The sequence below is a fragment of the Ornithodoros turicata genome, chromosome 2 (assembly GCF_037126465.1).
Source record: "Ornithodoros turicata isolate Travis chromosome 2, ASM3712646v1, whole genome shotgun sequence".
In the NCBI taxonomy this organism is placed as follows: Eukaryota; Metazoa; Arthropoda; class Arachnida; order Ixodida; family Argasidae; genus Ornithodoros; species Ornithodoros turicata.
Window position 1 is genome coordinate 57,043,908 of NC_088202.1, and position 17,960 is coordinate 57,061,867.

General features: G+C 44.5%; 1 protein-coding gene across 1 annotated transcript in view; it reads left to right on the plus strand.

Moving 5' to 3' along the window:
• LOC135385457 (ras-related protein Rab-18-like) overlaps positions 1-17,960 on the plus strand; it is a 41,180-nt gene that overhangs the window by 13,394 nt on the left and 9,826 nt on the right. The window contains exons 4-5 of the mRNA XM_064614777.1: positions 12,254-12,329; positions 15,789-15,907. Coding sequence (XP_064470847.1) covers positions 12,254-12,329; positions 15,789-15,907 — 195 coding nt within the window. The remainder of the gene's footprint in view (positions 1-12,253; positions 12,330-15,788; positions 15,908-17,960) is intronic.

Here is a 17,960-nt window from a genome sequence, read left to right on the forward strand (position 1 = left end):
AAACAGCAGTTTGGTGCTTGAACTTGTGTGGTCTCTCAAAGTTCATGAAAACAGCAACCGAAAGCAAATTGTGACCAGACAGTTAAAAAATAGATAAAGAAGAGCAATAAGTTTATTTTGCTGAGCATTCAGTAACTAAATAAAAGCAAAAAAACAAAAAAAGTGAAACTGACAAACATGACACTGATCGAACATGATCCCATGATGCACATGATGAAACTACACCGCTGTCCTCTCAGAGGGTGGATCACACGAGATTATAGGTGACGTCCAACCATGAGCAAATTACCAGACTTTCCCTGAGGATCGAGGATGCACATCTCCCCACGAGGAATACTGGTATCTGTTCACCAGGGCAACACATCCAGTAGATGATAGCTTTGCCATGGTCTGGAGGTTTCGAACAACCATTCCTCCACAGTACAATGCTCTGCTGAAAAATCCGTGAATTTGCTTTATTCTATACGTTTGTTGAAGTGCATCTGCTCATCACAGGGAATCATTACATAACATAGCAATAGCTGTGAATCACATGTGACATATAACAAGGGTGTAAGCAGATTGGGGCTGAAGAACTACAATACTGAAAAGTTTATGTACGAAGGATGATTCAAATGCTCCTTCACAGTCATGAAAATCAGACATTGCACAGCCTAGAGGGTCAACAATAGAAGGTATGCAAAATAAAGGTGCCACCTAGTTGTTATCTTTGCAATGCTTCCCCACACACCATAACGTGGGCTGTCTGAGTCATTCACATGACAAGTTTCTGTGACTTGGAAAAATTCCCTCGCATTGTGGCATAAACAGACAACAATGAAAGGAGGACAGGTTGAACGCAATGAAGTCCAGACAAAAAAGAGAGACATCTCAGATGAAATACATTTGTAGTCCCTTCTTGTGCAACCTAAGTAAAGTGTTTACCAGTATATTTTCTTTATTGCCATTCATTGCTTGCGTAATGGCGCACATTGCTGGTGATGGTGTTAGATCACACTATTTTGCACGAAGGTGAACAAGGGGGATAAAGAAACTGAGTAGTTGAAGTGAACATATTCGTCACAGATGTGCCGGATTGAGTGGGAATCAAGAGCGATGCTGAAGCTCCAACCAAGCTACTACAGAAGGAGTTCCGACGTTTCAAAGCCAACTTGCCTCCTTCAGGGATGACAGTGAGTCGAAATCCTCAGAGTATAAAATGTGCTGTTCCCTGGTCTCCACTGTCAACTCTGAAGAAGGAGCCAAGTCGGGTCCGAAACGTCAGGGCCTCTTCTGTACTAGCTTGGTTCGGGCTTCAGCATCCCAAACTGAGTAGTGGCTACATCATTACAATTCTGAAAAACAAGAACCAAAATTCTGAAAAGTACTGCAGACCCAAAGAATTAAGGTTTGTTCACGCATAGAGCAGTCTGATTTTCAGCACAGCAATACTTGGCAGACTTAGAAGATACATTCTGAAAACCTACAACGACAGAGGCTGTCAAGGCAATGGCGTGAAGGCAGTTTTCCGGTAGTTGGAACATTTCGGGACAGATAGAAAATTATCGATTACGCAAAGTCACTGTTATTACTAGTCAGTCTTTTAATGGAGATCTATCCAAGACCTATATTGTTGTGAAGTAATCATTCTGCTGGTAGACAAGTCAACGTAGAGTTAAATTTGTGACATTGTATACTACGATTCTGTGATACCTTTTACAGCATCCTATGCGTAAACAGTGTGTTGCATATCTGGCTCCTTTTTCTTTCATGAGTTTTCTTGTTGCTGTATGCTTGTCCGTTCAAATGCAGCAGATCCCGTAGCATCTTTCAGGCCTTTCAGACTATGGTTGAAGCCATACTTCTCTATTTGGGAGCTTGATTTCAATTTGTGAGCCTGATATCATCACATGCCAACGTCTTTGTTTCCGCTGCATTGCTGCAAATTCAGAATTCATGACCTATTCAACCTGAGTAAGAACAAAAATCCAGAGCTGAATTTTAGCAAAATTCAAAACACCGTTTCTCGTGAAAGGACGTGTGCTCGTTGATGGCATAGGAAAATTTTGAGGTCAATACCTCAGAAAAAACAAGAGAAAGAAAAAAAAAAAAAAACAAGCCGTGATCATGCCTATAAAAGGCGAGCGCAACTGAAAGCGCCCGAGATTCAGACAATGTGGATTATGGAAGTCGTTACTTCCATCAGGAGGAACCGAAGCTTCTTTTGGATAGCTATGAATATGTGAAAATGTCGCTAAAACGAAAGGATTTCATGACAGTGTAAGTTCTAAAGGACCAGAAATTGCAAGGGAGTTAATTGAGCCTCGTCATGTTAGTGTCTGTCATCTCTATGTTCTTCATTTCTCAAACTAAAAAAAAAATGCCTTCATCGAATGCTCACCAGCTCGCTTGCACATTTCTTATGTGTTCCTTCTTGTATAGACAGTATGCATCGTCGTGCTTTTCATCTTGAAGTGTGGATACCGTGTCATTCATTTTTTTCTCAGCTACACACACTCTTTTAAATTTTTGGGTGGGTACCTTCACAGGTGACGGCAGTGCCACGTGTTCGATAAAGTAGCCACGACCTGATCCTCCGCCACATTTTACCCCACTGCAGGGATGGGCATAAGTACTTTTCTGGTGTATATCAATATAAATACAAAATACTTTGCTTAAATATGTATTTAAATACTTTGCATAAATACTTTGTAAATGCAGTATTTAAATACAAAATATAAATACAGTATTTAACTACTCTTAATACTTTCGTAAATAGGTACATTGAATAAGCAAATAATTAAGATAGATATAGACTGAATAACTGTTTACAGCGCATTCAAACAGACTGTTACGAACAGCATTCCTTCAACATCGTGATTTTATTGATTAAATGATTTAATTCGATGATTCTATCGTCCACCCAGCTCCTGTTTGATCAAACGATGTTGATTCGTAGGAAAGAGCCTCACAGGAGCTGAGGAACAAGACATCTAGACATTGGTCCTGGAGTCTTTCTGAAGTTTCAGAGCGAAATACTCACATTTGGTACTGAGTGCGCTATTGGTAGAGTGTTGATACCATTTGATTACTGACACAAGTGCAGTATCCATGTACGCCCGAAAGAAGCTTCTAAAAGTGTACTAATCCTTCAAACCGGGTGAATAACCTTTAGCCTCTCCGCAAGGCCTCAGTCACGACAATACATGCAGTTGTGAAATCTGAAGACGTACGCATCTGACGTATTTACATGTATTTACAAAGTATTCAAGCAAATAAATACTCAGAAACAGTATTTAAACATAACTGTAAATAAATTTTTCCAAGCTGTATTTAAATACAAGATATAAATACATGTGTTTATATTTTAAACAGTTATTTTAAATACAATGTATTTAAATACTGCCCATCCCTGCCCCACTGGTACCAGGTTCTGCATGAAGGCTTGCTTGGGCATGTCTGAAGAAAACTGATATGTACTGCGGCATCTATAAATATAATGTAGCTGGGATAATTATAGTATGATGTGGTCTTCCTGGGACGAGACTGTGCGTATGCATTGTCTGTGGTGATGATGGAGTCCACGTGCATTAGTTGGTCCAGGTTCTGAAAAAAGAAAGCAGTTGTGCAAGTTCAAAGGCTCTACATTGTCAACTGATTTTGAGCCGTGCACCAAAACGCAAAATTATTGTGTACACACATCATCCGCAGTCGTCCAGGGTCCAGAGTCAACAGTATCAAAACATTCGGCGTCTTCCATTGTGGGAAAGGCACTTACAAGCTAAATAATTCAAAAGAGAGGGGATGGAAAACTACTGGCAAGAGAGCAATGTGGAACTACACTGCACTATAACGTGTATCTAAGATGACATACCAGGCGTTTTCAAGGGCTGTAGAAAACTGCAGGGTTTTCCAGACGTTGAAAATGGCATTTTTGAATTCCAGGGTATTTGTGGATTTCAAGGGCCATGTTTCAGTGACCATGTGAGGAGCTTGCACCCTGTGAAATATGCACAGCCTCAGTGTCCTTTGATGTAGGCAACATTTCCCTGAGTTTGAGGAAGACACAGAAGACAGACACAACACGTACGAGACTCAGACGAGCAATCATTGTTTATTTTACACAAAGCCAAAGGGTTACAGAGGGGGAAGGGTTGAACACTTTGGTGGGTGCCAAACAAGGAGGAATTACGATGGAAGGCTGACTGATGGCATTTGGCCTAGTTGCTATGGCCGACGACTCTAAAAGCATCCGAGGAGAATCTTCCTTACGAAAGATTACAGAGGACGTATGTTCAAAGCATGGGGCCCAGTCAGTGCAAGTTGTCACGTGGCTAGCCAATTCAGAAGAATAGGCCGCATTTTTTACGTTGTTGTCATGCTCACAAATAGCACGGGCTATACCAACAAGATCAAATGCCAAACACTACTTCTTAGCGCAGGGGAAACAGCCATGGGACGCAGACTCATAGCTATTAAATATAGATATACAGACTACGTAATTAAATGATGACATCATCGATATCACGTTTATATCAAGAGTTATCACGAGATGAAATGGAAGAAATTGACAATTTGGCGCCGGTGAGTGCTATCTGGGCGACGATTTGACCAAACGCGACTTCGTTGGTGCAGAAACATTGGTGCAGAACTAAATACATTCAGAACCGAAGGCGTGTATAATCCCAAATCCCAGCAGAGGCTACGAATCCAGAAGGCCACCGATCCACGAGGCGGAGAAGAAGTACAGAACACTGAGGGAATTTCATTTTACTGTACTTACAATGCTGTTGACCCACCCTTGTGGGTATAGTCACAAGTAGATAGGCCACAGGGCAATTTACAACAACACAAGAACAGACAATTACAACAGGTGTTTACAAGACAGTTTCTAACATAAATGCAAAACCTTGTTCTTGTCTTGTTCGTTATTAATGTTAGCCGGAAGATTGTTCCAATCGTGGACTGTGCGAGGAACGAAAGAAAACTTGAAGACGTCTGTGCAAGCCGGATGTTCTTGTAAAGCAAGAAAATGCTTATTCCTTGAGACGCGTGCGTCTCCTATCAGGTGTGGCGAATTAAATTTACTTTTGATTAATTGGAACATATACTTCAGACTGCGTCTTGAAGTATAGTTCTGTTGGCACTAACTAGCCCCGCGACATAACATAGATGCGAATGTAGTTGTACGGTACAGTCTTTCGGAATAGTTCGTTCCACTCGAAGTCACGCAGACATTTTATCACGCATTTTCCCATATCTTTGCTTCTACGCGCATTGACGCTATGCAGTGCCAGCCGGAAAAATAATGACAAAGAAGAAATTGCCGTTGCTCTTCGGTGCTGATATGAGTTGCGCAACGGGCTAAAAGCTGATATCTGCCATTTGAATTCAGCGTGACAGAGCCGCGAGGATATGGCAAGGAAAAAATTGCCAAGATACGTAAGAGGCAGAAAAGTGAACTTGCTCGACAAATCTCCGGCAGTCCGAACACTTACACGGCAGCGGACACCTACCAGCGCTGGTGCTAAAGTCTGAGAATGTATTTCATAGATGAAAATTCGCATACTTTACGAAGCCTTTTCCATTTCACTGTCTATGGTAATGAACTATTTTTTTCTCGAAGCGAAGTGCAGCACACATGAAGTAGTCCATGCTTCGTTTACACGTCTACATGCAAGAAATGACCTTGACGGCAAAGATTACCCACAGTCTGCTTCTGAAACATTGCCTCACTTGCCAACTTCCTAGCAAAAAGCAAAAAAGAAAAAAAAAGAAAGAGAAAAAGAACCTTTCTGGAACCCCGATGAGTGCAGGAACGACCAAGGAATACGATCACAAGCCAGTACTCATCATTCACCATAAAGGGTTACTGGTGTATTCTGGATAGCGAAGCTATTATCAATGACTTATACTATGCCCTTGTACTGGGATTGTAATATAGGCGACCGCAAAATTTGGAAAAGGCGGCAGTAGAGCCCTTTAAAACGGCCGAAACCTCTTTGATCATGGTGCCGAAGGCATATTCGCGACGCCTTATGCTGTGCCTTTCTACTGGGATTGTAACAGAGGCGACCGCAAAATTCGGAAAGGGCGGCAGCAAGGCCCTTTGAAACGGGCGACACCCCCTGTTTCATGAAGCGAACGACGTATTATCAATGGCTTATGCAATGCCATTCTACTAGGGTTATAACACAGGCGACCGTAAAGTTCGGAAAAGGAGGCAGCAGAGCTCTTCAAAATGAGCGCAACCCCTTGTATCCTATGCTGCCAGTTATCAGTGGTTCGTGCTATGCCTTTCTACTGGGCTTGTAACAGAGGCGACCGCAAAATCCAGAAAAGGCGGCACCAGAGAGAGACCTTTAAAACGGTCGGAACCCCTTGTATCATGGTGCCAAAGGCATATTCGCAACGGCTTGTGTTAAGCCCTTCTACAGAGACCGTAACAGAGACGACCTCAAAATTTGGAAAAGGCGGCAGCAGAGCCCTTTAAAATGACTCAAACGACTTGTATCATGGTGCCAAAGAAAGACTATCAACGGCTTATGCTATGCCCTTATTTATACTGGGATTGTAACGGAGCCAACCGCAAAGTTCGCAAAAGGCGGCAACAGATCGAGCCCTTTAAAACGTGCGAAGCCCTTTTAATCATGGTTCCAAGGCGTACCTGTTTCCCCTGTTTTACCAAGAGAGGTCGCGTTTGACAAAACCGCTTCCAAAACGGCACTCGCGGAGGCCAAAAAATATGTAAATTTGACCAAATTTCGGTCTTAATATCGCCTGATATAAAAATAATATAAAAAATGCCCTGAGTGGCTTTTGTAATATGTATATGTGAAATTAAGATCACGGTATTTGACAATGAAAAGGAGTTTGGGCACAGGAGTTTGGACCAAGGGAGTTTGAGACCCTTACCTGTTCCCCTGTTGCGGTCGCGTTTGACAAAATCGCTTCGCAAACGGCACTCGCGAAGGCCCTTGCTTTCAATTAAAAACGCGGTTGTTTGCGCTGTGATGGGATACTGCGGGTCTGTCAATCTGGATTACGATATTGTTGGACTATTTCAGTGTCTGTGGGTATTACCCATGATTTTCATTCAAAATGCGAGTTTCTGCAGTATAACGAGATACTGGGGGACTGTCTAACTGGTTTAGGATATTGTGGGACTACTCCAATGTGTGCGGGTATTACCCATGTTTTTCATTAATGATGCGAATTTCTGCACTGTAATGGGATACTGTGATCCAGATACACATTCCCATAGTATCCCATTACAGTGCAGAAACACTCATTTAGAATTAAAAGCATGGGTAATACCCGTAGACATGGAAATAGTCCCACACTATCGTGATCCAAATTGACAGACCCACACTGTAAAAAATTTCACCGTTCAAAAAACCGGCAAATGCATGGAAAGTTGGCTGCCAAACATTGGCCGTTTTTTTTTACGGTGGCCCCGTATAAGTTGTGCCCGTGAAAAAATACTGCATTGGCCAGTAATTTTAACTGGCATACGCCGTGTACCCTTATCGTGCTGTGCCCGTCCCTGGAGCCCCTCTTTCTTTCTTTTTTTTTTTTTCTACATATAGTCGTAGCAATGAGAGCAGTTTAAGCGATGACCATGCGCAACAGATTGTGATGTTTGTCACATTGGGATTTATTTTCTATGTACATAGTGATGAAAATGCGCCAGTCACCTCTGGCATCAAAACCCTGCAAAGAGAAAGGGAACTGTTACAGGGAGCCGAGCAACTGACATGTAATTATACTCACCGTTTATTTCTTCAAAGGAAGAACATACGAAGGAACCATGTGCACCCATCAGTCAGCTCTGACATCAAAACACTGCAAAGAGAAAGGGAACTGTTAAAGGGAGCCGAGCAATTGACATGCAGTTATACTCAGTTTTTCAAAGGAAGAACATACGAAGGAACCATGTGCACCCATCAGTCAGCTCTGGCATCAAAACACTGCAAAGAGAAAGGAAACTGTTACAGGGAGCAGACCAATTGACATGCAGTTATACTCAGTTTATTTTTTCAAAGGAAGAACATACGAGGGAACCATGTGCACCCATCAGTCAGCTCTGGCATCAAAACCCTGCAAAGAGAAAGGAAGTTATACTCACCGTTTTATTGTTTCAAAGGAAGAATATAAGAAGGTGTACACAAAACGCGGATACGACACGGAACTTCTGGCAGCGTTCATAAGGGTATCTGATCATGGCCCTCTCGTATGTGCTGCTTCATATGTGACAGTATCTCTATATTTGTAGTGAACAGACGGGAGCACGAATGGACGTATACTTTCGTGGTTTCGGAGAGCAAATCGATTCGAGGCGACCGTCCTGGTGTGTTCTTGTAATGTCCCAAAATGTGACATCTCAGTGTTGCATAGTTCGCCGCCGCGTACACACATAATGCATGACAGCACGGTATTCTGCTCGCCTCATGTACATGTCTACAGTGGTCAACGTAGCCCATAAGAGTTAAAAACACAAGGGCACCTTTTGCAACGATACATTACAATAAGAGCGCCTTGATGACCCTACGAGCACACATGACACACGGAGATCTGAACTAGGGAGACGCTTCACAGCAAACGCGAGCCATGATTTACTGGTGTCCCATAAGTTGCTCAAACCGCAAAGAACAAGATGTGCGAACAGAAATGTGCTTACCTGACTACGTGCATTCACGAGATTTACAATGACCACTTCGTCCTTCTTCATCAACGATCGTCCGCGTACGATGTTCCGCTTCCTGCGGTTGCGAATGACGGCCATGTCCCGTACTGTGCTTGGCCTTGCCTCCGCATGCAAGTTTTCGGCCGGCGCATGATGATGGCGCCACCGTTTTACGTAGTTTTCGCAGTATTTGTGTTTACGGTAATACGCCGTCGTCAGATACTACCCAGTAAACCATATATATCCCAGGTACATCCTGGCGATATCGCAAATTGGATGTTAGGATATCCATGGGAGCTTCACAGAGAGCCCGTTTACGTAGAAAGTACATCCATGCAACTGCCAGATTCCTACTGTTTTCACATCCCAGAACTGTCGCATAGACATCTATTTTGGATATTTGGATGTTCCGGGGATGTTTTAAAATGTATGCTATTTTAGCGTTGAATCAATTTGAAATCGATAGTATTGATTGCTGTAACAAATAAATGCTGCACACAGTAATTAAACAAAAAGGCATCTACTTTTGGCAGCACACCCCGCTTGTGGAGGGGTGCACAGCGACCTTTCGCCCCAAATCCAAGACCAATGCAGACCACAGGTTAGTAAATGTGCTCCCACCTTTCACCATATCAGACGCAGGCTCCCTTTTTGGCCCCTCCACCGCGTACGCGGATTTCAAGAGATACCAGAGCGAGCATATACTGAAACACAAATTGTTGGAGTACGTTCGTCAAGTGTAGCGTGACGTATCACATTTGCAATGGTGACCACGTCAGGTGACCACGTCGTGCAAACCACGTCAGCTTATACCTGCGAGCGTTCCTGATACCCCATCCTAGCAGCTAACGTGTTTTTAACTCAAGCTACCGCCTATAGTGTGATTACTTGGTAAATAACGTAGTAAACCCCAAAATTTTCCACGTTTGCTTACATCATGCCACTAACGGTCACGTGTCGTAGATGACTCCGAAAAATAACGCGCGATTGCTCCCTTCTTTTTACATCTACCAGATGTCCCAGGGATATACAAAGTAAGACACTTTTCGAAGTCACATTGTGGACGTACAGGCAACGTCGCATAGACGTGGCAGATATGTGCAACGTGTGCGACCTTTGTGGGACGTACCTAGGATATTTCTGGTTTACTGGGTATTAAACGCCTGTAGAAATCACAGTATTTTTTTACAGTGCACAGAATCCTATTACAGCGCAAAAACCCGCGTTTTTAATTAAAAGCACGGGCAATGCTCGTAGACGTGGGAATAGCCCCACAATATCGTAATCAGGACTGACAGTCCCAGAGTGTCCCATTACAGTGCAGAAACCCGCGTTTCTAATGAAAACCATGGGTAAAATTCGTAGACATCGGAATAGTCCCACAATACCGCTATCCAGATTGACAGTTCCACAGTATCCCATTAGTGCAAAAACCCGCGTTTTTAATTAAAAGCACGGGGAATACCCACATGCTTATAGTCCAGGGATATCGTAATCAAGATTGCCAGTCCCACAGCATCCCATTACAGTGCAGAAACGCACATATTCAATGAAAAGCATGGTTAATGCCCGCGCACATGGGAATAGTCCCACAATATCCTAAACCAGATAGAAAATCCTACAGTATCCCGTTATACTGCAGAAACCTGCATTTTGAATGAAAAGCATGGGTAATACCCATAGACACGAAAATAGTCTCACAATATCGTAATCCAGATTGACTGACCCGCAGTATGTCATACAGTGCAAATAACCACATTCTTAATGGAAAGGAAGTGGAATACCCGTAGACACGCATATAGTCCCAGTATATCGTAATCAAGATCGACATTCCCACAGTATCCCATTAGTGCAGAAACCCGCATATTTAATGAAAAGCATAGGTAATACCCGCACACGTGGGAATAGTCCCACAATATCGTAAGCAAGGTTGACAGTCTTACTGTCCTCGGGGCGACTGATCCTTGTTTGCTTCATCTGTGACCGATGTTCGTAGAGCTTTGACTTCGTCTCGCATTTGCGGCATCGGCGACGTTTCGAAAGCGAGGCTGCCAAACTGTTTAGCACACAGAATTTCCTTCTCGATCGCAGAAAGGTCAGAAAAAAGTTCCGGGCTCGAGTCTCCGCATTCCTTGCTTCGACGTCCATACTGAAGATCGCTTTCCGGATGCCGCCGCTCTCACAAACTAACAACAGAACTTCCGGTCCGGGCGCCCAATGAAACATGGACCTCATGTTTTCGTCACGCACACGGAAATTGGCGGATATCCACTACAAAGAGGCTAGATTTCGGCGCCGATTGCGCGAGTTGAGGAGGAAAAGCCAAGCTGGTTTTCAGCTCTCCGTTTGGCAAACTTTGCCGCCGCGCACAGCCAAAATATTTCGCGTGTGGCTTGGAGGCATATTATGCCTTCGTAATAGATGCAAACGAAATATTTGTTGAACTTCTGGTCAGAGTCCCTTTAATGAAAAGCACGAGGAATATCCATAGACAGGCTTATTGTCCCAGGATATCGTAGTCAAGATTGCCAGTCCCACAGTATCCCATTACAGTGCAGAAACCCACATATTTAATGAACAGCATGGGTAATATCCGCACACATGGGAATAGTTCCACAATATCCTAAACCAGATAGACAATCCCACAGCATCCCGTTATATTCCAGAAACCTGCTTTTTGAATGAAAAGCATGGGTAATACCCATAGACATGGAAATAGTCCCACAATATCGTAATGAAGATCCACAGTTCCACAGTATCCCATTACAGTGCAGAAACCGGCATATCTAATGAAAAGCATGGGCAATATCCGTACACATGGCAATAGTCCTACAATATCGTAATCCATATACACAGTCCCACAGTATCCCATTACAATGCAGGAACCGATGTTTTTAATAAAAGCATATGTAATATCTGTAGACATAGAAATAGTCCCACAATATCACAGTCCAGTTTGACAGTCCCACAGTATCCCATTACAGTTCAGAATCCCACGTTTTTAATGAAAACCATAGGTAATACTCGTACATATGGGAATTATCCCAGAATACACACAAAAGAAGTCACGTAGCCCACACATAGTCACTTGGATTAAATTGCATGAGAAACGGATTAAATTATGTGAAATCAGGATTAAAAATAATAAAAGGTGCATTAATTCCGATGGCAAATGGATTAAATGTCATTGTATAAGGATTAAAATGTACGACAAGAGGATGAATAACGCCGGAAAAAGCTGTAGATTTATATCCTATTAGCGCCTTTCATATTTCCAGGGTTTCTTTACATAGTGTTCTTCCGTGTTAGACGATGACATCTGAACATTTTTATTCTGTTTCGCTCTTAATTGGCGTAAACGCAATTTCCCACTGCAAGGTCGCCTTCCCGTATAGCAGCGGAGCGTGCCAGCGGGACGGGTGACCGCAAATTCTCCGAACGATCTCCTTGTTACCTTTTTCATTGCCAGTTCGACAATGGTAGCGCTGATAGGCCGACAACATCACGGCACCATTACTGGTAGCGCTGATACATCAAATTTGAATTTTTCACTTTTATCTGGGCTCATACGAGAAATTTGTCTTCCAGGACACTAGTGGAGAAGAAAAGTATTGCTCTCAACTTCTCAGCAATACCTTCCGGAACGCAGATGGAGTGATTATCAGTAAGTTTTCGTGTAGAGGGTGTTTTTTTTAACGGGTACAGGTTTTGTCAAATTAAAAAAGCCATGACATATCAGCAGAGATACCCTTTTCCAAGTGGGTTATGAAGAAAGTGGACATTTTGTCCGAGAGTGTATATAACTACTAAATGTCTATTGATCTAAAGTTCATCACTCATCTTTCTTATCGGAGATTTTCGCGCAAATGCGTGATAGAATTGGGGAAGTCATTATATTTAAAACCACCCGATTTTTAACAAATTCTGAAATGAACACACGTGTACTTTGAGACATCCATCGCCAGGTTTTCCTGTGCAGATCACGCGAAACGGAATCCACGCGTTAGACGGCACGAAGGATGCCCGCATCGACGCCAGCGGCTTATGAGCCCGTATCCACATGCGGTACACATGCGCGGAAACCGCTTGCGGGCTGCCGCTGGGCTACAAGAAAGAGTGCAAGAAAGAGAAATGAAATTGCTTGCCACCCAGCAGCCGCTACCTCCTGCGGTTTCCGCGGCTCTCAAGATGTCGACGCTGACGATGTGCTGTAGACTACGTGGGTGGTCGGAAGAAGAGAAGAGTGTGACGCAATCTCCGTTGACCACCTGACTGGACGAATATGTGCGGCATACCGCTAAAAATCGTGCACTGCGCGGTGGAGGAAAAGCGGAACGCGGAGGCAGCTTCTGCCGCACCGCGGCAAGAATTTTACCACCCCGCACACGCGTTGCCGCGCGCATTTGCCGCATATGGGTGCGCGGCCTTTCTGGGGCCAGCTCTCACTTGGCGACGCCCGATGCGACGTCGTGAGCGGGCGGCAGAAGTAGAGGCGCATTTCTGCCGCCCCGTCAGAGCGTACGATTTTCATGTTCCCACCCCAGTGGCGTTCTGTTGTCCAAAGCCGACGAAACATCAGGAGGCGGCCTTTCTGTGCTATCTTTTTGGTCGCCATATATCGTTCTCGGCAGCTCTCGCCGACGTTGTGAAAGAAGTTCGGCATGCCATTGTTTTGGCTCGACGTCTCTCCTCTCCTAACGCCGGAAATGCGCGTCTATTTCCGCCGTCCGCTCACGGCGTCGCGTCGGGCATCGCCAAGTGAGAGCTGGCCCTGAGCCGCGAAGCGGTTTATCTACATCAGGATCAGCGCCCTCTAAAATCAGCTCAGCGGCTCGACAGCACAAGGGCTTCTAACGTGGAACAAGGTTTATCGACGCGACTCACGTGGTTTCGGTTTAGGTGGTTTAGGACCTTCTATCCCGCCATAGTTTAGGCACAGTACAGGCAGAAACGCTGTACGATTATACGCGTCCATGACTTTGGTTTTGTGTTTTCATCGATTAGTTGCAGGAACCTTTCTGTGTGTTATGATAAGCCTGTGAGCGCCCAGTTGTCAAGATCGGCCAAAGCCGATTGGAGGGCTTGAGGGCAAGGTTGTCAGGTCAAAAACCTGAAAAGTCGCCAACGCTTCATGAGAAAGCAGCCAAAAGTAACAAATTTCCCCTGTATGTAGCCTTGCAGGCGTCGTATTATATACAGAGTGTCCCAGAAAACGTGTCATTGAATTATAATTAAAAAATTGCACCACATAGAATCATGCGGTCAACGGCATTTGTTCTTACCAGGTTTTTGCCACCTCCTGATGTGAATGTTATGTAACGTAAGTTTAATTCTGTAAATTTTTGCGAACTGAACTCGGAAAGTTGCCAAGTAAAGGTCACTTTCTTGATACAGATAAAATGGTTAAAAAGCAAGCGAGCTGGTGGCTAAGATCCATGACGAAAACCCGAGACTGGGAAAAATACGAAAAACTGAGACTTTGTGTTGTGTCGTCTGTTTTTCGTCTTTTTCCCAGTCTCGGGTTTTCGTCATGGTCACTTTTTTATCCCACCAGTGTGAAGGGCGTGCCGAATTTACTCAAATACATGATAATTGACAGGGATATCGAGGAGCTATCCCATCGGAAACAATAGCCGAACGTCATGCTTTATGGAGCACCCGGAGCATAGCGCGCGATGAATTTTTCAGCGCAATCGTTGTCAGCCCGACGAAAAGGGGTTAGAAACCCGAGCCAAACCAGGATAGTAAGAGGTAACACAGGCATGGCTTATCGCATCTGGCTTCCGCTGGGATCATGCGTTCCCTTTCCAAATTTCAGGAACTGTCACTTTTTCTACTGTCCCTTTGTGGGCTGGGTTTCTAACCTCCTGTCGTCGGACTGACAGCGATTGCGCTCAAAAAGTCGTCGCGTGCTATGCTCGGGATGCTCCGAAGAGCATGATGTTCGGCTATTTTTTTCCGATGGGATAGCTCCTCAATATCCCTGTCAATTATCATGAATTTGAGTATATTCGGCACGCTGTTCACATTGGTGGAGTAAAAAAGTGACATTTACTTGGCGAATTTCCGAGTTGAGTTCGCGAAAATTTACATAATTAAACTTACGTTACATGGCATTCACATCAGGAGGTGGCAAAAACCTAATAAGAACAAATTCCGTTGACCGCATTATTGTAGGTGGCGTAGTTTTTTAATTATAATTCAGTGACACGTTTTCTTGGGCGCCCTGTAGTATAATGAAGGTGCTAAAACCCAGCACACAAAGAAAACTCTCCGGAGGACATCGTACCGACTGAGAGAAGGCCGGTCATCAAGGCTGACAGAAATTAATGGACTGTTCGTAATTCGGTGGTATGAGGCGCACGACGAAAACTACTCCGATATAGGTGCACCAGAGTCTCAAGCGTACGCGAAAAAGTGTCCACAAAACTAGGCATAAAATAGTCAAGTCGCCATTGCCCAAATTTTTGCGCAAAGTAGCCAAATCTGGCAACATTGCTTGAGGGCACGGTTGCCATGACTGTGTGTGTGGTTTCCATTCTGCCGTGTTACTGCAGTTTGGCGAGGCAGGTTCACCATTTTCGTGGACAAAGCGAATGCGTACACGGAATCATAACCTTCCAGTCCGTGGCATTGGAAATGACAAAATGTCTCAGATACTTACCATTAGTCATTCTTACACTTTGTTGGATTTTTAAGGTTAGGTGCGTAGAGTGCAACTACAGCTCTCTCTTGCCTTTCTGTTAACGATCGACGCCACAGCCTTTCTAGCGCCTTTGGGCTCGGGTAGCCGCTGAACATGTTCCAAGTTTTCACGCTCCTGAAGACACTTAATATGAGAGGGAACATGCCTCAAGTTTAACACCATTCATATTTACAGGGCAAACAAATAAGTTAAAATCTGAGTTACATTAAAAACGCACAGCACAAGTCTCATAAAAAATATCACTTGTCCCAGCTTAGTCGCGTACTGCACCGCTAGAAATTATTGTTTTGGGACGAGAAACTTCACTTCACGATTCTTGCACTTTCTCCTGACATCACTTTCGTTCTCCGTCCGTTCTTAATTCCTGGAGTACGCGTGAGACATCTTGGTGCAACACGAGATATTTCTCCCTTTCAGTGTACGACACCACTCGCCATCATACCTTCAGAGAGGTGAACTACTGGACAGATCATGCAAAGTGTGCGTCTTCGAACGACAACTTGATTCTTTTTCTAGTAGGCAACAAGGCAGATAAGGTAAGTGTATATAGGCATAAGCAAACAACCTGCTGCGAAAAGCGTTCTCAATATGTCATGCAATTCAAAGTACGCGCATTGAGTCTCATTGTGGTACTTACGTTGCATTCTCACGTGCAACCTTTACACTCTTACAACACTCCAAATAGCTTTTTCAACCAGTGCAGAGATCAGCGGAACACGACGTCCGCATGCTGGGGTCGCCTTCTGGACACAGATGCGTCAGAATTGGCGGGCTTGGGAAAGGACTGTGGCGACACTGGTTGTGACCAGTGGCGTAGCCAGGCCTCCAAAGTAGGGGGAGGGGGGGGGGGGGGCTCGTTACAAAAACCCACTCCCCCCACGCCGCTGATTCTGGGTACGCTCACACACTCATCCTTATGCATACAGCGAGATGAGAGATGAAAATACAGAATATTTGAACGTTTAATAATGCGTTTACACATGGGGTGTCATGAGCGGTGAGGCCGTCTCATGTGATTTGAAGTAGCTCGAAAAGCTCATAGCAAGCATTTTCAAGTATGCTGCTTAGACAGACGCCGGTAACTGCGAGGACTTTTGCGATCGTCACGCTAACCCCCCCCCCCCCCCCTACCACCACCACCACCATCATATATATTATTTCTTCTCCTCGGATTTGCACGATTTGCGTGGGCCTGCCTCTGGCAGGTAACCTACCCCACGTGGCTAACCCCACCCCTAACGCCACGTGGCTAAGCCACTGGTTGTGACATAAGCCCACATGGCTCGTGTCGACGACCTACGCAAGAAGCACGCTGTAGTTTCGCCTGAACATACCAGGCGCATGATGTCCTATGCTAACTGTTCCGTAACCGTCGCATCAATCCAGTCAGTTGATACCCCTTGCGCAGCCAAAAGCAATACGGCCTGCGGAGACTAGCGGAGTTCTAGACGACTGCCTTTTGGCGTTGCTACCTTGCCCACTTATAGTCATTTCATTATTGTAATTTTTGTGAAGGATACTGAAATTGTGCCGGAGTCTCCCTTTAAATTGGCTCTAAAAGGGTTTATGTTTGTGGGTCTCATAGGCTAGAGCTGGTACATTTAAGACAAAAAGGTTGAAAAACGGTACACTCTAAATCTGGCACTGTCTGGCTACCACTTATTCAGAAGGTAAAAAAATTGCAATAATGCAAGCCCTGATTTAGAGGGTGCCACAAACACGCTAAGTTCAAGAGGTACAGATCACCCTCTCGTTTTGGAAGTCTTGCAGAAGTGCGTGTTGCCCTTTCTCGCCAACCTTTACCCCTTCCCTCTCGCTAGATTTTCAACCATCGGCGCCTCGGTGCCATAAAGAAACAAAGCAAGCCGAGTCATTTCGAAAGATTTATTTCTCTCAAAGCAAGCAATGAAGCAGTGTGCACATCTGTGTGCGTACATGACACAAAGCTCAAGTAACGGGCTAACGAATTACCTGTCTTATCTTCTACCTCGCAGAACGAACGACGGTAACTGTTTATAAGTTTCTCTATACGGGAGAGAGAAACAAGTAAGGTCAGCAAACTCGCCTCTGAGAGATAGAATTCCACGCTCATCTGTTATCTGCATTCCGTTTTCCAAGCCTCTCCTGATGCCACATACCATAACCTGCGAAGTTTTATCAGCGTAACAAAACAGTTGCTGCCTGCAACTAACCCTAAACAGTGGTGCTGGTACGCAACGGAGGCCGCATCCTTTCCCTTGATCCCTGCGACAAAAAATATGGATGGTGACCGTGTAGCGAGTAACGAGTAAAAAAGATCCAGGTACATACCGATGCCTTTCCTCATAAGCACGTTGCAGTCTGCAAATATGATACGCGTATATCAACACCATGCAGATCACGCCGGTTCGACGACATGATAGAACACGGACGCGAGCAAGCGTCTACTGGAGCACTGCCAACACCGCCCTAAAGCAAAAGATTGCCTTCCATTGGCGATACGTTCACGAGGTACATACATAGGCTTGTTTTTCGTGGCCGAGAGGAGAAGGTTCACAGGAGGTTCACGACGCAGTTAGGCGGTTCAACCCGTCGGAGACTTAACAAATC